The 26969-nt window shown below is 43.2% G+C and overlaps 1 protein-coding gene and 1 long non-coding RNA gene across 3 annotated transcripts in view; both read left to right on the forward strand.

Moving 5' to 3' along the window:
* The first annotated feature begins 1906 nt into the window (after positions 1–1906).
* LOC110520426 (radixin) overlaps positions 1907–26969 on the forward strand; it is a 59703-nt gene continuing 34640 nt past the window's right edge. The window contains exons 1-2 of one of the 2 annotated variants that reach the window (XM_036974985.1): positions 1907–2171; positions 20439–20538. In XM_036974985.1, coding sequence (XP_036830880.1) covers positions 20527–20538 — 12 coding nt within the window. In that variant the 5' untranslated portion in view covers positions 1907–2171; positions 20439–20526. The remainder of the gene's footprint in view (positions 2172–20438; positions 20539–26969) is intronic. The other variant, XM_036974986.1, reaches the window with a different exon arrangement.
* On the forward strand, positions 21193–24984 carry LOC110520428. Its single transcript, XR_002472978.2, has 3 exons — positions 21193–21997; positions 22403–22735; positions 22878–24984. It is a non-coding gene; the product is annotated as an uncharacterized LOC110520428 (long non-coding RNA).

Below are 26969 nucleotides of genomic sequence, written 5' to 3' on the forward strand. Positions count from 1 at the left end.
AGTTTTGTTGACGTTGAGTGTGAGGTTATTTTCCTGACACCACACTCCGAGGGCCCTCACCTCCAGTCCTGTGTCATGCCAACAGTAAAGCATCCTGAGACCATTCATGTGTGGGGTTGCTTCTCCGCCAAGGGAGTGGGCTCACTCACAATTTTGCCTAAGAACACAGCCATGAATAAAGAATGGTACCAACACATTCTCCGAGAGCAACTTCTCCCAACCATCCAGGAACAGTTTGGTGACAAACAATGCCTTTTCCAGCATGATGGAGCACCTTGCCATAAGGCAAAAGTGATAACTAAGTGTCTCGGGGAACAAAACATCGATATTTTGGGTCCATGGCCAGGAAACTCCCCAGACCTTAATCCCATTGAGAACTTGTGGTCAATCCTCAAGAGGAGGATGGACAAACAAAACCTCACAAATTCTGACAATCTCAAAGCATTGATTAGCATACCACTATGCACCCCACTGTTGGCTTGCTTCTGAAGCTAAAAGCAGGGTTGGTCCTGGTCAGTCCCTGTTTGGAGACCAGATGCTGCTGGAAGTGGTGTTGGAGGGACAGTAGGAGGCACTCTTACCTCGTCTAAAAAAAAACCTAGGCAGTGATTGGGGACATTGCCCTGTGTAGGGTGCTGTCTTTTGGATGGGATGTTAAATGGGTGTCCTGACTCTCTGAGGTCATTAAAGATCCCATGGCACTTATTGTAAGAGGGGTGTTAACCCTGGTGTCCTGCCTAAATTCCCAAGCTGTCCCTCATGCCATCACGGTCACCTAATCATCCCCAGCTTACAATTGGCTCATTCATCCTCTGTAACTATTCCCCAGGTCGTTGCTGTAAATGATAATGTTTTCTCAGTCAACCTACCTGGTAAAATAACAGTATAAAAAATACAATTATGCAAGAATGGGCTGCCATCAGTCAGGATGTGGCCCAGAAGTTAAATGACAGCATGCCAGGGCGGATTGCTTGAAAAAGAAGGGTGAACACTGCAAATATTCACTCTTTGCATCAACTTCATGTAATTGTCAATAAAAGCCTTTGACACTTGTGAAATGCTTGTAATTATACTTCAGTATTCCATAGTAACATCTGACAAATTTCTAAAGACACTGAAGCAGCAAACTTTAACACAAATATGAATTTCCACATTCTCAAAACATTTGACCACGACTGTAGGAGAAGAAAGTGTGTGTAAACCGGGACATGTTTGATCAAGTGCATGAAATGTAGGCTTATTATATTCTTAGAAGAGTATGAGTTGGCCTAGGTCCATAGAGAAGACAGGTTTAGGAACCACAGGTGTCACAACAAATTGCAGTCATATGTTGTCATTAGGATGTTCATAATCAGTGAGTCAAATTTCCTGCTCACACAAGCTGGTAATGCAGTACAGTACTCATAGAAGAAAGCAATATGTCAGTGAATAAATTGGTAGGTCTTATGTTTCTGAAGTGTCATCATCACAAGCAGATCTTGGAAGTCAGTCATATGTCATGCCTGGAACTGGTCTAGTCTGTAAACTACAGTATGTGGATTACGTAACTCACAAAATGAAGGCTATATTTAATTAGACCTTAAATAAAAATATAAAAGATAATGACATTTTTAGCCCCTGAAAAAATATATTCATAGAAACAACACTGCCTTGAAATGATATACTGATCTCAACACTTAACCTGTATAAAATAATTACTTTTTCAGAAATATTTTATATTGGCTGTAGTCTAGTCCATCTTTCTATGGGTTACCTTCAGGTTATTGTAGGATATTTTGAAGTTGACTCTTTTGTTATATTTACGTTTGTGTGTGTGTGTTAATGAGGTGATTGGTGGCTAATCGGGTGGTGTATGCGTATTCCTCTCTCAACTCAGTTTGAAGGGAGCGTGTCTGAATTTCGCGGCACACGTTATGCCCCCGGCTCAACCACGCCTCGCGTCGCACGGTAAAGTTCGACGGCCATATTGACTGTCTACACCTCTCTTGCCCGGCGGTGAAACTGGCTCAGTCGCTTCATACATCACACTCCATACCAAGGCTGAGAAACAGCGGAGTGTCTAACGGTAAACAAATCGATCTATTTTGGTCGCGTTGGATATATAAAGTAGACTACCCTGTGGGCCCAGGGGAGGCAGTTTACCATTTTCTGAACGCAGTCCATCTACTGAGGTGAGTATTTACTGGGTGTATTTATTCGCTGGTGGCTCTTAAACAGCTCAGAATGAAGAGGATTTGCCCTGTGCTCGACTGTGGCTGTTTGTCGTCGTTACGCAGGCTTGTTGCCTACCTAAGTATAGCCTACGTGCACTCTATATGCATATTGGTATTAATCCCATTTTTTTTGTAATTGTGTAAATATTTGGTATCATGTTCCACGTTTTATTCAAGGGCATTACTGTGGTCCATCGACAATAGAACAACATTTTAAGCGCTAAACATTTCAGAAGTTATCTAATTAGATAAGCACTTCATGACTAGTGTTGCACCCTTAGGCTACTGTGAATCAACATTAAGCTAATTGGAAACTTCATACACTTTAAAACGTTACATTTAATTCATTGTACTGGCATAGATAAGGAGTTAAGTGTTTATTTATAAATATATATAATTTTATAATTTATGAGATTCATGGACATGCTCCCCATTGTGGAAACAACGTTGTGCAACTTTGTTGCAAGTGATTATATGCAGCATTTGTAACAGCTGTTTATTTTTGCACTCTTGCGACCAGGGTCCTCAAAATAGCTTGCCAGTGGAGTGTTTTTCTTGGGCTTTATATTTCTTTTCGTGTTAGTAACTTAATTCAAATTTCACTTGTCTCCTCATGCAGGGTTGCCAGGTTAAGCTAAAATGTATAGCCCAATGACCATTCAAAACCGTCCCAAAAGCTCTGAAAACTAGACCATTTATGAATTGTTTCACATCAAGAGAGGCGTTGCCATATTTACACAATAAACCCTTTTTCCATAGAGTTATAAGAAGGAATATAATAGTAACTTGGGTTTAAAGCTAGGGTTTCAAAATTATAATTATTGCAAGCAATGACATGACATAACAAAGGAATTTGAATATGTGGCAAGAGAAGAGACAATTCACCCTTATTAACCTCACCAGATCATTTGCACAAGGGGGTATGGTATATGGCTAATATAGCACGGCTAAGGGCTGTTCTTATGCATGATGCAACGTGGAGTGCCTGGATACAGCTGTTAGTCGTGGTATAATGGCCATATATCACAAACCCCTGGGGTACCTTATTGTTATTATAAAATGGTGACCAATGTAATTAGATCAGTAAAAAGTTATGTTTAATCATACCCATGGTATATGGTCTGATATACCACATCTTTCAACCAGTCAGCATTCAGGGCTTGAACCAGGTTTATAATTGTAAATAAATCCCCTTTGCGCATGTGCATAACTGTAGATACATCTGACAGGAGAGTTGGACAGAGGATCTCAATCTCTGAGCAAGAAAAACTTGGTTAAACAAAGGCCTACATCTCATTTCAGTTAGCCTAGACAAGATGTAGGTGTAACAGTATAGACTTTACGTCCGTCCCCTCGCCCCGACCTGGGCTCGAACCAGGAACGCTCTGCACACGTCAACAGTCACCCTCAAAGCACCGTTACCCATCGCTCCACAAAAGCCGCGGCCCTTGCAGAGCAAGGGGAACCACTACTTCAAGGTCTCAGAACAAGTGACGTCACCGATTGAAACACCGCTAGCGCGCACCACTGCTAACTAGCTAGCCATTTCACATCGGCTACATAGGCATGATGAAAACTGAACAATTTAACAGCTTGCTTAGTTCAAATTAACTGACTAATTTATTCAACATGAATAACGAGGCGATTAAGAGGTAAGAAGTGTTTGTTTCCCAATAGCCTGCTGGAATAGGCTACTGAATGACTGAAATAAATATTAATAATATGTATATGAACTGAATATGCTTGTCAACAGCCAGTGTTTATATTTTAGAATTTGTTTTACCTGTAGCACAATCTGACTGCTATTACCGTCAATCTAATGCATTTTAACAATTGCGATAGAGCTTTGATAATTTCCAATTTAATTAACCAAACATGTCCATTAATAATTGCATAATAACACAAGGCTACAACAACCATTAAACTGAAGTTTAAGGCTATTTATTAAATTGGCTACACAAGTGGCACAAATTGATTTGCAATGACTCCAGTGAAATCGTCATTTCATATTTATTGTATCAAATGGTAGCCGACAATGGCATATACATTAATTGGCTACTTGATGACCAACAGAGGCAAATGTATCATTCCTCAGATTTTGCCTATGAGGAAGTTCCATAACCTCCATTTCAAATTTCCCCAATATCCAAGAGCTTAGCATGCAAAAGCACTTCGCTTGATACCGTTTTCTTTAAGCATTAAACATTAGACTGCACTTTAAACCAACTACGGCCGACTTCATCTAGTGTGCCCAAAGTATTTTTCCAGTGCTTTGTCTCCATTATTTCTTGATGTGCATCAGTTTTAGCATATTAATGTTTTATGTTTAAAGAGTTGGAAATTGTCATTATGGAGACACCAATCTAAATAGCCTACATACAACTGGCAGTGCCCCCCCCCCCCTTCAAATTCTGAACTAACTGTAATTTTTATTCAGACATTTGGAACAACACAAATAAATAATCATAACATTTAAAACTATATAAATATATATACAAAAATAAGACTCATAAAATCAAAAAAGAGGTAGCAAAGACAAATAGAAACAAATTGTAGTATATAAATGATTACACTATTAACCTATTCCTAACAAAAACCACACAAATAAAACTAAATTGCACAAATCTTATCACACAAATACACAAATAGAATAACACACTTATAAAGAAGAGAACCTGATTATTACACTACTGCACTTCAAACAAGAAACACAAACTATATTGCACAACTTATTGCTTTAGTACTGTACAAAGTTAGAGGTGTGCTATTTGATAGATTCTCCCCCTACCTCGGGCTTCCAGTTGGGAGACCTACCCCTGCCCCCTCCCCATCTCGTACTTCTGAGTGGCAGACCTTCCCAGCGAGCCCACTCCAAGGTTAATTGACCCGCATTCCCAAACAGTGACATGATATCATTGACGTGACATGCAAAGGAGCGATAGAAAACCGACCACGCAAAAGTCACCTTTCGGAATATATATATTTTCGTTTTTTTTGTGCGGGCGCCCCATGCCGCTCGTGGGAAGATGCCGCCCTGGGCGGCTGCCCATGTCGCCTATGTCTAAATCCGCCACTGTCAACTGGTAATAAGTTGTCACAACATGCATGCGTGCTGCTCTCACACACACACACACACACACCTCCAGCCCGACCCACCACTCACTCATCAATAGCCTGCCTCACTACCTCAGCAGCAGGTCACAGTGAAATCTATATTTAAGAGGAATGCCATGACGGCCACGGTGCAACTTAGGAGTAGCCCAAAAACCTGCAACAATTACATTTTCACCTGCAAAATCGTTTTCAAATTAGCCTAATTTAGCGGGAAAACAGCGAACATGGCAACACTGTTCTCAGGGCACCAAATACTTCAGATCCTACAAACTACAATATGGGGTACAATGCATTTGGGCAGGTTGCGTTCTCCTGGCATCTGCCAAACCCAGTTTAGTCTGTTGGACTGCCAGATGGTGAAGCATGATTCATCACTCCAGAGAACGCGTTTCCACTTCTCCGGAGTCCATTGGTGGCAAGCTTTACACCACTCCAGACAACACTTGGCATTGCGCACTGTGATCTTAGTCTTGTGTGCGGCTGCTCGGCCATGGAAACCCATTTCATGAAGCTCCAGATAACAGTCAGTTCTTGTGCTGACATTGTTTCCAGAGGCAGTTTGGAACTCGGTAGTGAGTGTTGCAACCGAAGACACGATTTTTACCTGCTACGCGCTTCAGCACTTGGCAGTCTTGCTCTGTGAGCATGTGAGGCTCATGACTTCGCGGCTGAGCTGTTTCCACTTCACAATAAAAGCACACTTGACCAGGGCAGATATTTGACAAACTGACTTGTTGGAAAGGTGACATCCTACAGTATGACGTGCCACATTGAAAGTCACTGAGCTCTTCAATACGGGCCATTCTACTGCCAATGTTTTGTCTATGGAGATTGTATGGCTGTGTGCTCGATTTTTATACACCTGTCAGCAACGGGTGTGGCAGAAATAGCCGAATCCACTAATTTGAAGGGGTGTCCACAAAAGTATGTGTAGCTTAATTGAACTATAGTGTACCTTAATTGAAAATGACTAAAGTAAAAATGAAAGGCACTCAGTAAAATACTACTTGAATATACTTAAGTATCAAAAGTAAAAGTATAAATAATTTCAGATTCCCTATGTTAAGCAAACCAGACAGCTTTTTTAAATTTATGGTTAGCCAGAGGCACACTCCTAAACTCAAGACATAATTTACAAACGATGCATTTGTGTTTGAGTCCATCAGATCAGAGGCAGTAGGGATGACCAGAGATGTTCTCTTGATATGTGTGTGAATTGGACCATTTTCCTGTCCTGCTAAGCATTCAAAATGTAACAGGCATTGTCAAAAAAAGTTACCCCCAAAATGACTTAAGTAGTACTTTAATGTGTTTTTACTTTACTTTTTTACTCTCTCTTTATGTAGTGTTGTGTCTCTCGTTGTGATGTGTGTTTTGTCCTATATTTATATTGTATTTATTAAAAAAATATTTTAATCCCAGGCCCCTGTCCTCGCAGGAGGCTTTTTGCCTTTTGGTAGGCCGTCATCGTAAATAAGAATTTGTTCTTAATTGACTTTCCTAGTTAAATAAATAAAAATAAAATACTTAACCCCTCCTCAATAGCAGTGGGGTAAAGGTCCCTTCTGGACAGGGCCTAACTATAAAAGTAATATATTACCCCCAATACTGGTCCGAAGTGATTCTGTTGCAATTTGTCTATTTTTCCACATTAAAAGTTGGAGATGGAACTCTGTTGTTTATTGTTTTGGTATAACTGGCATCATTGCTTAAATGGCAAATGTGAGAGTACAGACATGCTACTGTAAATATACACATTTCTGAGAATATGGCAACCATGTTCTGGGTATGTTTCTATCAGAAGCAACATTACTACCTCGACCTAATGACATTAACATACACTGCTCAAAAAAATAAAGGGAACACTGAAATAACACATCCTAGATCTGAATGAATGAAATATTCTTATTAAATACTTTTTTCTTTACATAGTTGAATGTGTTGACAACAAAATCACAAAATTATCAATGGAAATCAAATTTATCAACCTATGGAGGTCTGGATTTGGAGTCACACTCAAAATTAAAGTGGAAAACCACACTACAGGCTGATATAACTTTGATGTAATGTCCTTAAAACAAGTCAAAATGAGGCTCAGTAGTGTGTGTGGCCTCCACGTGCCTGTATGACCTCCCTACAACGCCTGGGCATGCTCCTGATGAGGTGGTGGATGGTCTCCTGAGGGATCTCCTCCCAGACCTGGACTAAAGCATCCGCCAACTCCTGGACAGTCTGTGGTGCAACGTGGCGTTGGTGGATGGAGCGAGACATGATGTCCCAGATGTGCTCAATTGGATTCAGGTCTGGGGAATGGGCGGGCCAGTCCATAGCATCAATTCCTTCCTCTTGCAGGAACTGCTGACACACTCCAGCCACATGAGGTCTAGCATTGTCTTGCATTAGGAGGAACCCAGGGCCAACCGCACCAGCATATGGTCTCACAAGGGGTCTGGTACCTAATGGCAGGCTACCTCTGGTGAGCACATGGAGGGCTGTGTGGCCTCCCAAAGAAATGCCACCCCACACCATGACTGACCCACCGCCAAACCGGTCATGCTGGAGGATGTTGCATGCAGCAGAACGTTCTCCACGGCGTCTCCAGACTCTGTCACGTCTGTCACATGTGCTCAGTGTGAACCTGCTTTCATCTGTGAAGAGCACAGGGCGCCAGTGGCGAATTTGCCAATCTTTGTGTTCTCTGGCAAATGCCAAACATCCTGCACGGTGTTGGGCTGTAAGCACAACCCCCACCTGTGGACGTCGGACCCTCATACCACCCCTATGGAGTCTGTTTCTGACCATTTGAGCAGACACATGCACATTTGTGGCCTGCTGGAGGTCATTTTGCAGGGCTCTGGCAGTGCTCCTCCTGTTCCTCCTTGCACAAAGGGGGAGGTAGGGATCCTGCTGCTGGGTTGTTGCCCTCCTACGGCCTCCTCCACGTCTCCTGATGTACTGGCTTGTGTCCTGGTAGCGCCTCCATGCTCTGGACACTACGCTGACAGACACAGCAAACCTTCTTGCCACGGCTCGCATTGATGTGCCATCCTGGATGAGCTGCACTACCAAAACATCAGCCAGGAAGCATAGGAACTGAGAAGTGGTCTGTGGTCACCACCTGCAGAACCACTCCTTTATTGGGGGTGTCTTGCTAATTGCCTATAATTTCCACCTGTTGTCTATTCCATTTGCACCATAGCATGTGAAATGTATTGTCAATCAGTGTTGCTTCCTAAGTGGACAGTTTTTGATTTCACAGAAGTGTGATTGACTTGGAGTTACATTGTGTTGTTTAAGTGTTCCCTTTATTTTTTTGAGCAGTGTATATTACTAAGAATGTGAGCGTAGGGGGATTCCCCAAGTGGGTCGCAAACCCAGGCCACTAACACCAATGACAAACACCTTAACCACTGCCCCAGTAAGGGATATCTCTAGGGCATGTGCAAATTGGGCCAGTACAGTTATGCCTTGTCCAGAAGAAACCGTAAACCCTCCTCCCTAGGCAATTGTGTAGATCTGAAACAACTTGATAGGGGTAAGCAATAGGGTGAAGGCACTTGAATGTCAGCTCTGTTAAAGGTACACTTAAGAAAAAGTATTATTGATCATAGTAATCACTTTAACCATATCTAGTTACTTTAACCATATCTACATGTACATACTACTTCAATCAGCCTGACTAACCAGTGTCTGTATGTAGCCTCGCTACTCTATATAGCCTGTCTTTTTACTGTTGTTTTATGACGAGAAAATATTCAAATGAACTAAATCATAACTGACATAGACATGGTGGCATAGCAGCAAGATGTGAACCAAGAGGACATGTTGAATACTGTGTAAATGAACATGCACAATGTAATAATGTATGTCAAAGTGTGTTAAATATATAAGTTGAAAACACTGTTAAAAGCACTGTGTGAATGTGAGTATCCTTGCCAACAGACAAAAATAGCTGTGAATGGAGCAGTGGTTAGCCAATCAGGGTCTTTCTTGATGGGCTTGGCAAAAGTAACAAGGTTTGATGTGTAATATCTTTTGGGGGGGTGAACTTTTCTTTGGAACCATCAGGCGAGGTTATGACAGAGATCGTACACAGTGTCACTCTTGTGAGCCTTTCACCCAACTCTCTGGAAATTGTAATGCCCCCATAAGGAGAGCCTAGTACAGTTTCTTGTTGTTGTAGTGGGTTCTATATCTCCTTTGTTTGTATACCCTCTGTAGTATCACTCACACCACAACTAGAGATGGGGCCATCAGATCTGTAAACACACACACACCCCGCAAACCCATTGGCCCATGTGTTCAGCAGGCCTTCTCCACTCGCTTGTACCACTGCAGTGAAAGTATGAAATGAGAGGGGAACAAGGGAATGGAGAGGAGGGAAACAGGATTCGTGAAGAGTACACTGACAGGGTGTGGAAAAGGCTTGTCACTTAGATGCCTGTAACTAGTTTTATGAGAGCTATAAGCCATGTCCTGTTAAAATCTACTTCGTCAGAGAGAGCGAAAGAAAAATACAAAGGGAGACAGATGAAAGAGTAATGTGTGTGTGGAGAGCAGAGCCTGTTACTTTCTGCATGAATGGTGACCTGGAAGCTGTATCCGTTTGAGAGTGCCGCTCAGGATTTGGTGAATGGAGGGGTCAGGTAACACGCACACACACTGCAGACCGGATTATAGCTTTTCTCTGCCTAAAAGTGAAAGTATTTGGCACCGGATGCTAATTAATGACCTCACAAAGTCGCAGGTTAAGGCTGCCCTGAGGTGGGTGGGGAAATCATAGGTCATCTTTCTCCCAAAGACCCACCGGAGGTCCTTTATAGAGACTAATATAGCTAGAATATATAGAAACCAGTCCTGCTCTAGGGATGAAATCTAAGCACCTGTGTCACGTTGAGGACGGTAATAGATATGATTGCTTCCTCTACATGTTAGAGAGGCATGTCTGGCCTGATATATTTCTATCTCAGCGTACCACAACGTTGTGCCCTACTAAACGCAAGGAGTCCAGGGACTTGACTACACCCTATAATTTATGAGGGAGATAAAAGGGAGATTAAAAAGTAGAGGAATAGCATGAAATGTCTATTTGGATCCAATACCTTATCTAAAATAGTTCCTGTGTCCTTCAAAAGGGTAATTATTACTCAGAAGTTAGAATAACCTTTTATTTTTCTTCCTTCGTGCTCAATTAGGGAGAACGTTTAAGTTAGGAAGCAATGTGGAGCTTCTGCCCCTTCTTCCTCCATCATTCTCTAGTGATTCTGTCCACTCTTTTATCTCCTCTGTACCAGGTAAGTGGGGCAGGCTCAGCTTGGGTTCTCTACCTCCCCTATCACACTGCAGTATATCTGTTCCCCCAGTCTCTGCTAGGGAGAGGGAGAGGTAAAGGTAGAGTCAGATTACCATTCCTCAGTAAGCCTGCTCCTCATTTCCTGCTTAGTTCTGCAGCCCTGCCTGCCTGGCTGGCTGCTATCACATCTCTCTGGGCTGACTTTCATTACTTCATTAGCAGAGCCTATTTCTGGCCTTTGCCATCTCAGGGCTCTGTCACCACAGGGACTACTTCAAGGCCTACCTACCGCTGGCGCTCGAGCCCTCCCCCTCCCTCCCGCCATGTACGTTCCCCCCCATTTTCTCTATTCACTGTTTGGAGTTGTTGTTCAGGAGCCAGCATATGTTTCCAGTTGGGAAGTGTAGTAACCACTACAACTGCCTCAATACAAAATAAATTGAAATGTGATGTAGTCACAACTTTCAGACTTGTTTACGTGTTGCTGTGCGTTTTGTTGCCAACCTTACTTTGCTACCTGACAACTTTACGGTTTTGACTTTTTAATTACCGTTTATATTTTTAGTTTTTCCCTTACTCAACTTTTTTTCATTCAACTTTTTCACTCCGGACGCTTTATCAGGACGTGGTTCGTCAGGACCTCCAACAGCCGAAGCTAAGTAGTAACATTAACATGATGCCTTCTAATTGCAGTCGCTGTACTCATAATACACAGGAGAACGATCACCTTACGGCGAGGATAGCTGTGCTGCAAGCCCAGCTTCAGACGCAATCGTTAGGCAAGGGAAATTTCAGTGTAGGAAAGGATGAAATTACGTCTGTGCCACCAGTAAGTACAGATAGTAACGTTAGTATAAATCCCCTGGCACGGTCCCCGCAGCCGGACATCGTTCTCATGGTTTCTGGAAGGAAATGCTGTAGGAATGCTCAACCGGTGTTGCTCATTCATCCGACAAACTTTCAACCGGTTTTCCCCATTAAGCAGCGAGTCGGAGTCTGAGGCCGAGCCTTCTCTGGTCTCTACTCCTGCCGTTACAGGGTCTGAGACGCCGAAGCTTCCCACCATTTAGCTCCGACAAATTGAAAACCCTAGTCATATGCGACTCCATTACCCGCAGTATTAGACTTAAAGTGAATCATCTAGCGATCATACACTGTTTACCAGGGGGCAGGGCTACCGACGTTAAGGCTAATCTGAAGATGGTGCTGGCTAAGGCTAAAACTGGCGAGTGTAGAGAGTATAGGGATATTATTATCCACGTCGGCACCAACGATGTTAGGATGAAACAGTCAGCGGTCACCAAGCGCAACAGCTTCAGCGTGTAAATCAGCTAGGAAGATGTCGGCATCGAGTAATTGTCTCTGGCCCCCTCCCAGTTAGGGGGAGTGATGAGCTCTACAGCAGAATCTCACAACTCAATCGCTGGTTGAAAACTGATTTCTGCCCCTCCCAAAAGATAGAATTTGTAGATAATTGGCCCTCTTTCTGGGACTCACCCACAAACAGGACCAAGCCTGGCCTGCTGAGGAGTGACGGACTCCATCTGAGCTGGAGGGGTGCTCTCATCTTATCTACCAACATGGACAGGGCTCTAACTCCTCTAGCTCCACAATGAAATAGGGTGCAGGCCAGGCAGCAGGCTGTTAGCCAGCCTGCCAGCTTAGTGGAGTCTGCCACTAGCACAGTCGGTATAGTCAGCTCAGCTATCCCCATTGAGACCATGTCTGTGCCTCAATTTAGGTTGGGCAAAACTAAACATGGCAGTGTTTGCTCTAGCAATCTCACTGGAATAAAGACCTCCTCCATTCCTGTCATTATTGAAAGAGATCGTGATACCTCACCTCAAAATAGGGCTACTTAATGTTAGATCCCAAACTTCAAAGGCAGTTATAGTCAATGAACGAATCACTGATCATAATCTTGATGTGATTGGCCTGACTGAAACATGGCTTAAGCCTGATGAATTTACTGTGTTAAATGAGGCCTCACCTCCTGGTTACACTAGTGACCATATCCCGCAAAGGCGGAGGTGTTGCTAACATTTACGACAGCAAATTTCAATTTACAAAAAAAAGACGTTTTCGTCTTTTGAGCTTCTAGTCATGAAATCTATGCAGCCTACTGAATCACTTTTTTATAGCTACTGTTTACAGGCCTCCTGGGCCATATACAGCGTTCCTCACTGAGTTCCCTGAATTCCTATCGGGCCTTGCAGTCATAGCAGATAATATTCAAAGTTTTGGTGAATTTAATATTCACATGGAAAAGTCCACAGACCTACTCCAAAAGGCTTTCGGAGCCATCATCGACTCAGTGGGTTTTGTCCAAAATGTCTCTGGACCTACTCACTGTCCCAGTCATTCTCTGGACCTGGTTTTGACCCATGGAATAAATGTTGTGGATCTTAATGTTTTTCCTCATAATCCTGGACTATCGGACCACCATTTTATTACGTTTGCAATCGCAACAGATAATCTGCTCAGACCCCAACTAAGGAGCATCAAAAGTCTTGCTATAAATTCTCAGACAACAGAAATATTCATTGATACCCTTCCAGACTCCCTCTGCCTACCCAAGGACGTCAGAGGACAAAATTAACCACCTAACTGAGGAACTCAATTTAACCTTGCGCAATACCCTAGATGCAGTTGCACCCCTAAAAACTAAAAACATTTGTCATAAGAAACTAGCTCCCTGGTATACAGAAAATACCCGAGCTCTGAAGCAAGCTTCCAGAAAATTGGAACGGAAATGGCGCCACACCAAACTGGAAGTCTTCCGACTAGTTTAGAAAGACAGAACCGTGCAGTATCGAAGAGCCCTCACTGCTGCTCGATCATCCTATTTTTCCAATTTAATTGAGGAAAATAAGAACAATCCAAAATGTATTTTTGATACTGTCGCAAAGCTAACTAAAAAGCAGCATTCCTGAAGAGAGGATGGCTTTCACTTCAGCTGTAATAAATTCATGAACTTCTTTGAGGAAAAGATCATGATCATTAGAAACAAATTACGGACTCTTTAAATCTGCGTATTCATCCAAAGCTCAGTTGCCCTGGGTCTGCACAACTCTGCCAGGACCTAGGATCAAGAGAGACACTCAAGTGTTTTAGTACTATATCTCTTAACACAATGATGAAAATAATTACACCTTCAAGCTGCATGCTGGACCCTATTCCAACTAAACTACTGAAAGAGCTTCTTCCTGTGCTTGGCCCTCCTAGGCAAAAAAAGACCATGGTGGCAAAGTAAATACAATATAGCAAGTAAAACACTGGAATGGTAGATTTGCAGTGGAAGAATGTGCAAAGTAGAAATAAAAATAATGGGGTGCAAAGGAGCAAAATTAAATAAATACAGTAGGGAAAGAGGTAGATGTTTGGGCTAAATTATAGGTGGGCTATGTACAGGTGCAGTAATATGTGAGCTGCTCTGACAGTTGGTGCTTAAAGCTAGTGAGGGAGATAAGTGTTTCCAGTTTCAGAGATTTTTGTAGTTCATTCCAGTCATTGGCAGCAGAGAACTGGAAGGAGAGGCGGCAAAATAAATAAGTGGTTTTGGGGGTGACCAGGTGGGGGATGCTATGGGGACCAGCGAGCTAAGGGGGGATTTTACCTAGCAGGGTCTTGTAGATGACATGGAGCCAGTGGGTTTGGCGACGAGTATGAAGCGAGGGCCAGCCAACGAGAGCGTACAGGTCGCAATGGTGGGTGGTATATGGGGCTTTGGTGACAAAACGGTTGCACTGTGATAGACTGCATCCAATTTGTTGAGTAGGGTATTGGAGGCTATTTTGTAAATGACATCGCCGAAGTCGAGGATTGGTAGGATGGTCAGTTTTACAAGGGTATGTTTGGCAGCATGAGTGAAGGATGCTTTGTTGCGAAATAGGAAGCAAATTCTAGATTTAACTTTGGATTGGACATGTTTGATGTGGGTCTGGAAGGAGAGTTTACAGTCTAACCAGACACCTAGGTATTTGTAGTTGTCCACGTATTCTAAGTCAGAGCCGTCCAGAGTAGTGATGTTGGACAGGCGGGCAGGTGCAGGCAGCGATCGATTGAAGAGCATACATTTAGTTTTACTTGTATTTAAGAGCAATTGGAGGCCACGGAAGGAGAGTTGTCTGGCATTGAAGCTTACCTGGAGGGTTGTTAACAGTGTCCAAAGAAGGGCAAGAAGTATACAGAACGGTGTCGTCTGCTTAGAGGTTGATCAGAGTCTCACCAGCAGCAAGAGCGACATCATTGACGTATACAGAGAAGAGAGTCGGTCCAAGAATTGAACCCTGTGGTACCCCAATAGAGATTGCCAGAGGTCCGGACAGCAGACCCTCCGATTTGACACACTAAACTCTATCAGAGAAGTAGTTGGTGAACCAGGCGAGGCAATCATTTGAGAAACCAAGGCTGTCGAGTCTGCCGATAAGGATGTGGTGATTGACAGAGTCGAAAGCCATGGCCAGATCAATGAATATGGCTGCACAGTAATGTTTCTTATCGATGGCGGTTAAGATATCGTTTAGGACCTTGAGCGTGGCTGAGGTGCACCCATGACCAGCTCTGAAACCAGATTGCATAGCAGAGTAGGTATGGTGAGATTCGAAATGTTCGGTAATCTGTTTGTTAACTTGACTTTCGAAGACCTTAGAAAGGCAGGGTAGGATAGATATAGGTCTGTAGCAGTTTGGGTCAAGAGTGTCCCCTCCCTTTGAAGAGGGGGATGACCGCAGCTGCTTTCCAATCTTTGGGAATCTCAGATGACACGAGAGGTTGAACAGGTTAGTAATAGGGGTGGCAACAATTTTGGCAGATAATTTTAAAAAGAAAGGGTCCAGATTGTCTAGCCCGGCTGATTTGTAGGCGTCCAGATTTTGCAGCTCTTTCAGAACATCAGCTGACTGGATTAGGGAGAAGGAGAAATGGGGAAGGCTTGGGCGAGTGGGGGATGCAGTGCTGTTGACTGGGGTATGGGTAGCCAGGTGGAAAGCATGGCCAGCCGTAGAAAAATGCTTATTGAAATTCTCAATTATAGTGGATTTATCAGTCGTGACAGTGTTTCCTATCTTCAGTGCAGTGGGCAGCTGGGAGGAGGTGTTCTTATTCTCCATGGACTTTACAGTGTCCCAGGACTTTGAGTTAGTGTTGCAGGAAGCACATTTCTGCTTGAAAAAGCCAGCCTTGGCTTTTCTAACTGCCTGTGTATAATGGTTTCTAGCTTCCCTGAACAGCTGCATATCACGGGGGCTGTTTGATACTAATGCAGAACGCCATAGGATGTTTTTGCGTTGGTGAAGGGCAGTCAGGTCTGGGGAGAACCAAGGGCTATATCTGTTCCTGGTTCTAAATTTATTGAATGGGGCATGCTTGTTTAAGATGGTTAGGAAGGCATTTCAAAAAAATAACCAGGCATCCTCTACTGACGGGATGAGATCAATATCCTTCCAGGATACCCCGGCCAGGTCGATTAGAAAGGCCTGCTCGCTGAAGTGTTTCAGGGAGCGTTTGACAGTGATGAGTGGAGGTCGTTTGACCGCTGACCCATTACGGATGCAGGCAATGAGGCAGTGATCGCTGAGATCTTGGTTGAAGACAGCAGAGGTGTATTTAGAGGGCAAGTTAGTATGATGTCTATGAGGGTGCCCGTGTTTAAGGCTTTGGGGAGGTACCTGGTAGGTTCATTGATAATTTGTGAGATTGAGGGCATCAAGCTTAGATTGTAGGATGGCTGGGGTGTTAAGCATGTTCCAGTTTAGGTCGCCTAGCAGCACGAGCTCTGAAGATAGATGGGGGGCAATCAGTTCACATATGTTGTCCAGAGCACAGCTGGGGGCAGAGGGTGGTCTATAGCTGGCGGCAACGGTGAGAGACTTGTTTTTAGAGGTGGATATTTAAAAGTAGAAGTTCAAATTGTTTGGGTACAGACCTGGATAGTAGGACAGAACTCTGCAGGCTATCTTTGCAGTAGATTGCAACACCGCCCCCTTTGGCAGTTCTATCTTGTCTGAAAATGAAAATGTCATAACTTTTGGAGGTCTTCCTAAGCCAGGATTCAGACACAGCTAGAACATCCGGGTTGGCAGAGTGTGCTAAAGCAGTGAATAAAACAAACTTAGGGAGGCGGCTTCTAATGTTAACATGCATGAAACCAAGGCTATTACGGTTACAGAATTCATCAAAAGAGAGCGCCTGGGGAATAGGAGTGGAGCTAGGCACTGCAGGGCCTGGATTCACCTCTACATCGCCAGAGGAACACAGGAGGAGTAGGATAAGGGTACAGCTAAAAGCAATAAGAATTGTTCGTCTAGAACGTCTGGAACAGAGAGTAAAAGGAGGTTTCTGGCGGCGATTAAAATAGCTTCAAGGTATAATGTACAGACAAATGTATGGTAGGATGTGAATACAGTGGAGGTAAACCTAGGTATTGAGTGATGAGAGAGATATTGTCTCTAGAAACATCATTGAAACCAGGAGATGTCATTGCATGTGTGGGTGGTGGAACTAATAGGTTGGATAAGGTATAGTGAGCAGGACTAGAGGCTCTACAGTGAAATAAGCCAATAAACACTAACCAGAACAGCAATGGACAAGGCATATTGACATTAAGGAGAGGCATGCTTAGTCGAGTGATCAAAAGGGTCCAGTGAGTAGTGAGGTTGGTTGGGGTCATGGCGATTCAGACAGCTAGCCGGGCCATCGGTAGCAAGCTAGCATAGGATGGAGGTCTGTTTTTAGCCACCCCATGCGTTTCTGTCGGTAGGATTAGTGGGGTTCCGTGTGGTAGAGGAGATCAATCCAATTTGCAAAAAAAAAACTACAGATATATTTATAGAGGCCCAAGAAAAAGATAAATAAATAAATAAATGTCCGATAGTTCTATTCAGATAGCTGTCTTAACGGCTGCTAACGATTAGCGGACTGCAGATGGGCGTTCAGGTAACGTCGCGACGGAGGAGCCAGCTGGATAACTCCCTCGGGCAGATAACGTCGGTAGTCCAGTTGTGAAGGCCCGGTGGGGGCTCCGCGCTGGCAGTAAAACGAGTCCGGATAGGTGATTGTAGCCCAGGAGTGACTGATGGAACTCTTCAGCTGGCTAGCTCCGGAATAATTGATGTTTGCTCCGGAATCGACGTAAGCCGATAGTTACACGATAGCAGCTAGCTAGCTGCAAGATCCAGATATAAATGTCCAGAGTTAACGATTGAAATCTGGGGACATGGAGAGAAAAATAGGTCCGGCATGTTCCGGCCCGAGCCGCGCCGTACAAAACTGGCGATAGATTTTCGAGCTAAAGGATAGCTGATGACCACAAACCGTGGTTAGCTGAATAGGAATAGCCAGTAAAGAAGCTAACTAGCTTCTGGTTAGCTTCTGGTTAGCTTCTGGTTAGCTTCTGGTTAGCTTCTGGTTAGCTTCTGGTTAGCTTCAGGCTAGCTTCTGGATTAGCTTCTGACTAGCTTCTGGCTAGCTTCTTTCTTGCTTCCCGCTAGCTTCTGGTTAGCTTCTATGGAGGATTACAGATTTGAGGTAAATAATGCTTTCTTTTTCATTAAATATAAATTGGTGAGGCGGGTTGCAGGAGAGTGTTTTGAAGATGAGTTTATGGAAAATCAAAAATATATATAAAAAGGTATGCGAAGAAAGTTGTGTGTGTGTGTGTGTGTATATATATATATATATATATATATATATACATACATACATACATACATACATACATACATACATACATACATACATACATACATACATACATACATACATACATACAGGACAAGGTATTGTGTGTGTGTGTGTGTATATATATTTCTATATATATATATATATATATATACAATAGACGTCTGACTGCTATGCCATCTTGGAGCAAGATTTTAAACTCGGACAATGCTTGTTCTAGGTCCCAAGAAACAAAGATCTTCTGTTGAATCTGACAATTAATCTAGATTGTTGTACAGTTGTGTCAAATTAAACTGTTAAGGGCCTCTGTGTTAATCTGGACCCTGATCTCTCTTTTGACGAACATATTAAGACTGTTTCAAGGACAGCTTTTTTCCATCTACATAACATTGCAAAAATCTAACTTTCTGTCCAAAAATGATGCAGAAAAATTAATCCATGCTTTTGTTACTTCTAGGTTAGATTTCTGCAATGCTCTACTTTCCAGATACCCGGATAAAGCACTAAATAAACTTCAGTTAGTAATAAATATGGCTGCTAGAATCCTGACTAGAACCCCAAAATTTGATCATATTACTCCAGTGTTAGCCTCCCTACACTGGCTTCCTGTTTTGGCAAGGGCTGATTTCAAGGTTTTACTGCTAACCTACAAATCGTTACATGGGCTTGCTTCTACCTATCTCTCCGATTTGGTCCTGCCGTACATACCTACATGTACGCTACGGTCACAAGACGCAGGCCTCCTAATTGTCCTTAGAATTTCTAAGCAAACAGCTGGAGGCAAGGCCTTCTCCCATAGAGCTCCATTTTTATGGAATGTTCTGCCTATCCATGTGAGAGACGCAGACTCAGTCTCAACCTTTAGGTCTTTATTGAAGACTCATCTCTTCAGTAGGTCCTATGATTGACTGTAGTCTGGCCCTTGCTGTCTCTGCCTGGCTGGTTCCCCTCTCTCCACTGGGATTCTCTGCCTCTAACCCTATTACAAGGGCTGAGTCACTGGCTTACTGGTGCTCTTCCATGCCGTCCCTAGGAGGGGTGCGTCACTTGAGTGGGTTGAGTCACTGACGTGGCCTTCCTGTCTGGGTTGGCGCCCCCCATTGGGTTGTGACGTGGCGGAGATCTTTGTGGGCTATACTCGGCCTTGTCTCAGGATGGTAAGTTGGTGGTTGAAGATATCCCTCTAGTGGTGTGGGGGCTGTGCTTTGGCAAAGTGGGTGGGGTTATATCCTGCCTGTTTGGCCATGTCCGGGGTTATCATCGGATGGGGCCACAGTGTCTCCTGACCCCTCCTGTCTCAGCCTCCAGTATTTATGCTTCAGTAGTTTGTGTCGGGGGGCTAGGGTCAGTCTGTTATATCTGGAGTACTTCTCCTGTCTTATCCGGTGTCCTGTGCGAATTTAAGTATGCTCTCTCTAATTCTCTTTCTTTCTCGGAGGACCTGAGCTCTAGGACCATGCCTCAGGACTTCCTGGCATGATGACTCCTTGCTGTCCCCAGTCCACCTGGCCGTGCTGCTGCTCCAGTTTCAACTGTTCTGCCTGCGGCTATGGAACCCTGACCTGTTCACCGGACGTGCCACCTGTCCCAGACCTGCTGTTTTCAACTCTCTAGAGACAGTATTGTAGAGATACTCTTAATGATTGGCTGACATTTACTCCTGAGGTGCTGACTTGCTGCACCCTCGACAACTACTGTGATTATTATTATTTGACCATGCTGGTCATTTATGAACATTTGAACATCTTTGCCATGTTCTGTTATAATCTCCACCCGGCACAGCCGGAAGAGGACTTGCCACCCCTCCTAGCCTGGTTCCTCTCTAGGGTTCTTCCTACTTTTGGCCTTTCTAGGGAGTTTTTCCTAGCCACCGTGCTTCTTCACCTGCATTGCTTGCTGTTTGGGGTTTTAGGCTGGGTTTCTGTACAGCACTTTGAGATATCAGCTGATGTAAGAAGGGCTATATCAATAAATTTGATTTGATGTTTTTTTACACAAGTTTTGTTATCCTGAACTGTCAATTATCACTGACATTGATGTTAGATCATTTTTTTCTTTCTCTGTGTTAATGGTAACTGATCTGTACTTTTCTTTGTTATTTATAGTGTTAAGTTATTATTATCTGCTCTCTCCTACAGGCAGTGGAGCCCAGGGCGAGTCAACGAGACGGAGGACGATTTCTTTGCATTTTCTCAGCAGAAGGGCAAGGCTGGAGAGAGGACAAAGATGCCCAAACCGGTGAGACTCACCTCAGGAAAAAATGATGAAAATTTAGATGTATAAACACATTGGGGAAAACAATATTTACGTGAATGTTCAGGTTGTGTTGTGAATTTCACAATGTATTTTCCACCACAACACCTCAGGCTTTGTCCCAAAGTATCTTTCACACCATCCAAGAACAGCAGCCACATGTTAGGACACAGTAACCTGACTGTAGCAAACACTCACATACACTGCAGGAGGTTGGTGGCACCTTAATTGGGAAGGACAGGCTCATGGTAATGGCTGGAGTATTAGTGGAATGGTATCAAATACATCTAACACCTATTTGATGCCATTCCATTTGCTCCGTCCTCCCCTCAGCAGCCTCCACTGACAACCACACAGTACCCCCCCCCCCCCCCTAACACACAAACAAAACAGAGTCCTGATTACCCACTTCAGACCTGTTTGGAGAAAACACAAAGGCATCTTTTACTCTTATTTTGAACACACACACTTATTTTGTTTGTAACAGGCTCAGCGCTTGGGGACAGACTGATGGAGAGCTCCAGAGAGTCTCCCTGTGGTTTACATAATCACTGTAAACCCTCCACTCTATAGTCCGTCAATCACTGTAAACTAGAGGTGTCAAACTCATTCCACGGAGGGCCGAGTGTCTGCAGGCTTTTTTTGGGGGGGGGGTGGGGGGTTGTATGTGTGTTAGTGAGCACTTGCTTGTTGTGTGTGTACTTCATCTGTATATTTGTGTCGCTTGTAAGCATGTATCACCATTGTAGGACTATGGTGTGGGGCGTGGTGGGACTTAATGCATTATTGATTTACTGAAACGTTTTGCACATGTCGCCCCTCTGGTTCGCCTCACTACTTTCCCTGCTCCACACCAGCATGCCTGCGCCCACCCGCCGGGGACACAGGCAGGCTTTAAATATTTCATAAGCCGGTTTTCATTAATATAATGGGAATTATCCAAGTCACTAAATCTAATTATCAAGTGTGAAGTTCACTCACCCATCCCTTTCCCTCAACCTTACCTTAGCCCAAACACAGAAAAATGTAGGCTCAACCTAATCCTCCACTCTCCACGTCTACCGTCGCTCTTTATTTTCTCAATACCTTTTGATGTCCTTCTAGTCCTCCCTCTCTATTTTCATCCTCTCCTAGTTTCTTCTTGTGCATATATTATAAAGACATTTTGTGATATTTTGGTTAGTTTTGGTCTTCGTTAAGGGTTTTGTTAATCTGTTCGTGCACACAATGTTTTGACGAAGCAAGCCGAAGTTTGATAGCCGAAGTCTACACCCCTTCGTTGGCGATTGGTCAACTGTAGGGGTGGCGCGAGTTTTTTCTCGATTTAGTCCGAAAACTCAGTGTGATTCAACATGGCGAACGACAACTTCAAGCGTTTCTTAGCCAAGGAGGGACAGAAGTAAGCAAGACGGAAAGCAACATGCCAACTTCACCAGAGAATGAGGTATGTTGTATTTTCTATTGTAGTTGAGGAAAAGAGTAGCCATGTTTGCGAACTAAACCCAGCCAGCTAGCTCTAGCTTAGCAGCATACTCATGTAGAGAAAGCAAGCAAGCCAACCAATTAAACTAAAGATCTTAACAACTTTTTGATGAAACATAATTTTGTCAGAGAAAGAAAATCATAAGCTTCCCACATTGGTAACACCTAAGTCAAATTTCGGTATCAAGGTCCAGCTAGCTAAAATGTTGCAAATGTCTAGCTAGGCCAACTCAACTCTGCTCAAACATTTGCAACATTATAGTCCATTTTAGTCTTGGTTAATGATATTTGATATGTTGTTCATTGGTTGTTTTGGATGGTTTGATTATGTGAACTAAAAAGCACTCTACTTTTTTTATTTTCCAAGGCACAAACACCAGTGAATGGGGACAGCACCAGGTTTTGTTCTCTGCTCCCCAGCACTGACTGGTCATTAACCCCCAGCCCATCTCCCGCACTGAGCTGCAGTGCAGAATGGAAAACCATCTCTATGAAGGACCTGGGAAACCCTATCCTGAGCCCACCTCCAATACCTACTCCACTGGCTTGCTCCTCACCAATGCCACAGAGCAGCAGCAGTAGTAGCAGGAATGTGAGAAGAAGGGAGAAAAGAGCTGCAGACTCAGACACATCACTCGTAAAGGCGTTGCAAAGACCGATCTCAAGATCTGGAGAACGTCATGCATTGAACCACCCAGAGGTAAATCATTTCAGACTCTCCTCCTTTATTCTGATATCCTTTCCTTTCTTTTGTTGTCCTTTTTTTCCTCCTCTCCTCACCATACACACTGCTCGCCACAGACACTCCTAACATGTCCCCCCTCTTCTCATCCTCTCCACAGGGCCCTGGCACCTATAGCTGATTTCATGGATGAACTATTGGCAAAACTCTGGTTGGAATTCGATCACCAGCTGCATGAATTTGTGCATGACTTCAAGAAGACATGGACCGAACGACTGGGACCACAGTGAAATGAACAACTTGTTGTTCAGACATCTCAGGAGTCAGACTCTAGACAATTTTATTCCATAGACACTTGTCTTGTTGTTTGCACTTGTTGTTTGCGTGTCTGTTTTTCACAGACACATTTGTACTATTCTTCAAATAATTCCATTTGTCTGACACTTTAATGATATTTCAATGATGTGTTGTTTACATGTCTGTTCTTAGCAGGCACTGTTGTATTGTGGTTTACTTTCAGAGCCCAGATGCAAGAATAAGGTTTATTTTTTTGTGTGCTGAAAAAGCTCTGTTTCTTCATCTCGATACAAGGTGTTTCAATGCATTCTATTTGATAATCAAGTACTGACAATGTTGAGAAGAGCTATGTGCTGCAGACCTTACAGGCTCTTTTGTGTGGTGTAGTTCAATCTAAATTAACGCACACAGACATCATAAAAATGTGGTTAAAAAATTAATTAACAAGATTAAAACTACATTTTAGTACGAAATACTTTGGTTCACAGTGCACACAAAGAATGTGTGCCTCCAAGGGGTGTGTGTGAGAGCAGGTCAAACAAAGTCCTATTCTGCATGATTGGCTGGTCATGGGTTGAGTTGTCCTCTCCTAACCATGTCTTTTTGCACACATGCGGAGGGGAGAAGACATCCCTGAGCTTGTTTCTTGTTTCGCTTGCAAGCTGTGTCGCCCTGGCACGGGAGAGTCTGCCTGGCTCTTGAGGATTGTTGTCCCCTGGCCACAACCCACTTCCACTCTCCAGGTTGGTAGTTGCCAGAAGGGAGGGGAGTGTCCCCAAAAGCGGGAGACACTTATCTTGCGTTTCGGTTCATGAGTTTCATCTGTGGAGGACAGGTAGTTGTGGAAGGCTAGACAAGCCTTCAGACTGTCTTTAGCCTTTTCAGGGGTACACTCGATTAGCCGAACAAGAGTCCTCATCCTTGCAGCCATGATGCCGAATGCATTCTCTATGACAACAAGAGTGGCGGTAGTTGTAGGTACGCCCAGGATAATTGAGATGGACACCTGTGAATGAGAGATAATAAGAATATATGTTAGATATAAAATATAGCCTATTTGGTTAAAAAAAAAGAAAAAAAAATCCAGAACCATATTCCAAAAGCCTTAATAAAATGGCATTTCTCATACAGATATGCATACATCTATACAGTAACAAGGGAAATTAGAAACAGAAAAATTGATTCCAACATTCTATTATCAACATATCTGGATAAGGGTGACTCAGTTTCTCATGTAGGGAGAGAGCTGCATCTCCCAGAAAAACATGGACTTGGTGTTGTGGTGCCTAGTAGGACAGCTGGTGGTGGTAAATCAAGAGTCTTCTGCAGCAGTTTGGACCCAAAATAACTATCTTGAAACACTCAACCCTTGCTCTCTTGGCCGTATGTCCCTACATCCGTTTCTGTATCTTTCCTATTATATGTCTTGCTAGGTAAAACAAATCTAGTAGATCCTGGGCAAGAGGAGACGGTGAGGTAATGGAGGTAAAGGGGATGGGTGAGGGTGAAGAGGGGTTAGGCAGAGGGTGAAGTGGGATGAGGTAGAGGAGGAGGATGGGTGAGGGGTGAGGAAGAAGGGGATGGGTGAGGTAGAGGTCAATGGTTAAGAGTGGTGAGATAGATGAGGATGGGTGAAGAGAGGTGCGGTAGAGGAGGAGGCAGTGAAGAGGGGTAAAGCCGGGTCCTCTGTGCCTTAAAGCCCCTGGTAACCGGCTTAGCAACAAACAGCTGTGCATTTAATTAGGCCTGTCTGGTACCACAAACACACACACACACAGTTTACCATTTGAAAAATACGTACTCATCAAGGTTTTATTTTTTTGGTGGGGGTAGATCAGATTGAATATTGCAGATTGATGGAAGCCACAATGTAATTATCTGCATAATTTCCAATCCCCCAAAAATATATTTTTGTAAATAAACAGTACCAGTCAGAATTTTGGACACATCTACTCATTCAAGGGTTTTTCTTTATTTTTTACTATTTTCTACCTTGTATAATATTAGTGAAGATATCAAAACTATGAAATAACACATATGGAATAATGTTGTAACCAAAAAAAGTGTTAAAGAAACCAAAATATATTTTATATTTGAGTTTCTTCAAAGTCGCCACCCTTTGTCTCGATGACAGCTGTGCACACTCTTGTCATTCTCTCAACCAGTTTCATGAGGTAGTTTTACCTGGAATGCATTTCAATTAACAGGTGTGCTTTGTTAATTTGTGGAATTTCTTTCCTTAATGCGTTTGAGCAATTCAGTTGTGTTGTGACGAGGTAGGGGATAGACATATTTGGTAAAAGACCAAGTCCGTATTATGTCAAGAACAGCTCAAATAAGCAGAGAAACGACAGTCCATCATTACTTTATGACATAAAGGTCAGTCAATGCAGAACATTTCAAAAACTTTGAAAGTTTCTTCAAGTGCAGTTGCAAAACCATCAAGCGCTATGAAGAAACTGGCTCTCATGGGGACCGCCACAGGAAAGGAAGACCCATAGTTACCTCTGCTGCAGAGGATAAGTTATTTTTGGTTCCAAACCCGTGTCTTTGTGAGAAGCAGAGTAGGTGAACGGAAGATCTCTGCATGTGTGGTTCCCACCGTGAAGCATGGAGGAGTAGGTGTGGGGGTGCTTTGCTGGTGACACTGTCTGTGATTTATTTAGAATTCAAGGCACAGTTAACCAGCATGGCTACCACAGCATATTGCAGCGATACGCCATCCCATCTGGTTTGCACTTAGTCCCACTATCATTTGTTTTTCAACAGGACAATGACCCAAAACACACCTCCAGGCTCTGTAAGGGCTATTTGACCAAGAAGGAGAGTGATGGTGCTGCATCAGATGATCTCGCCTTCACAATCACCCGACCTCAACCCAAGTTGGACTGCAGAGTGAAGGAAAAGCAGCCAACAAGTGCTCAGCATATGTGGGAACTCCTTCAAGACTTTTGGAAAATCATTCCAGGTGAATCTGGTTGAGAGAAAGCTTTGCACACTCTAAGGCAGTCATCAAGGCAAATGGTGTTTTTGGGTTACTACATGATTTCATAGTTTTGATATCTTCACTATTATTCCACAATTTTCTTATATATTTTCTCCTAACCCTACCACCCCTCCCCAAATTGGAGTAAACTAATGGACAACAAGACTTATGCTTCTAGTTCCGTCTTATATGTACGTACTGTATATATTTTCACAGACACAGTATAGTTTACAATAGTTATCTTTTGTTTGTTTTTCAGAACCTTTCTATTCTCATAGATTCTACATATTGTAAATTAAAGAAACATTTTTGTTATGAGTATAATTGTTATTGATCGATTGACTATGACTTTTTAAATCACCTAGCAGTGCTATTTGCAGAGTTAGCCCCAGGTAAATGTTGCAATTATTCAGCCATTCTTGAACCTGCGACCAAAAACAAGCTACATATGGACAGTACCAAAAAAAATGATCTAATGATTCTGTCTCTTCGCAGCAAAATCTGCAGAGCTGGGATTGTTCTATACCCCATATACATGTGTGTGTGTATATATAACATTTTATTGATTGCAAGAATTTTGTATAATCAGTTAAACTGAAAGGTTTTGAATCCAGCGTTGTCTTGTGTATCAGTTCACAAACCATGTACCAATTCAATGGCACATCTCTTCACAACTATTTTGCTATCTACAAGTCACAGCTGTCCATCTGTAACCAATTTTACCAATACTTATCAAGTGTTGCTTGGGTTGGGGATATGTAACGGGCTACCTTTGCTTTGGGGGTCACTGGACAAAAATAAATAGCCACTCAAGCATAAAGATGGTGTTATCGTTTTTTTTTTTGCCTGGTTTTCAAAGCCATTTCCAATTTACTTCCTGAATTAGCTGCAAAGAAACTGAATTGACCGCTAACTAGCAGACGTTGCTACTGTATGTATAGCCGAGTCGCAGTCAGAGAATGGAGGGTT

The sequence above is a fragment of the Oncorhynchus mykiss genome, chromosome 3 (assembly GCF_013265735.2).
Source record: "Oncorhynchus mykiss isolate Arlee chromosome 3, USDA_OmykA_1.1, whole genome shotgun sequence".
Lineage (NCBI taxonomy): Eukaryota > Metazoa > Chordata > Actinopteri > Salmoniformes > Salmonidae > Oncorhynchus > Oncorhynchus mykiss.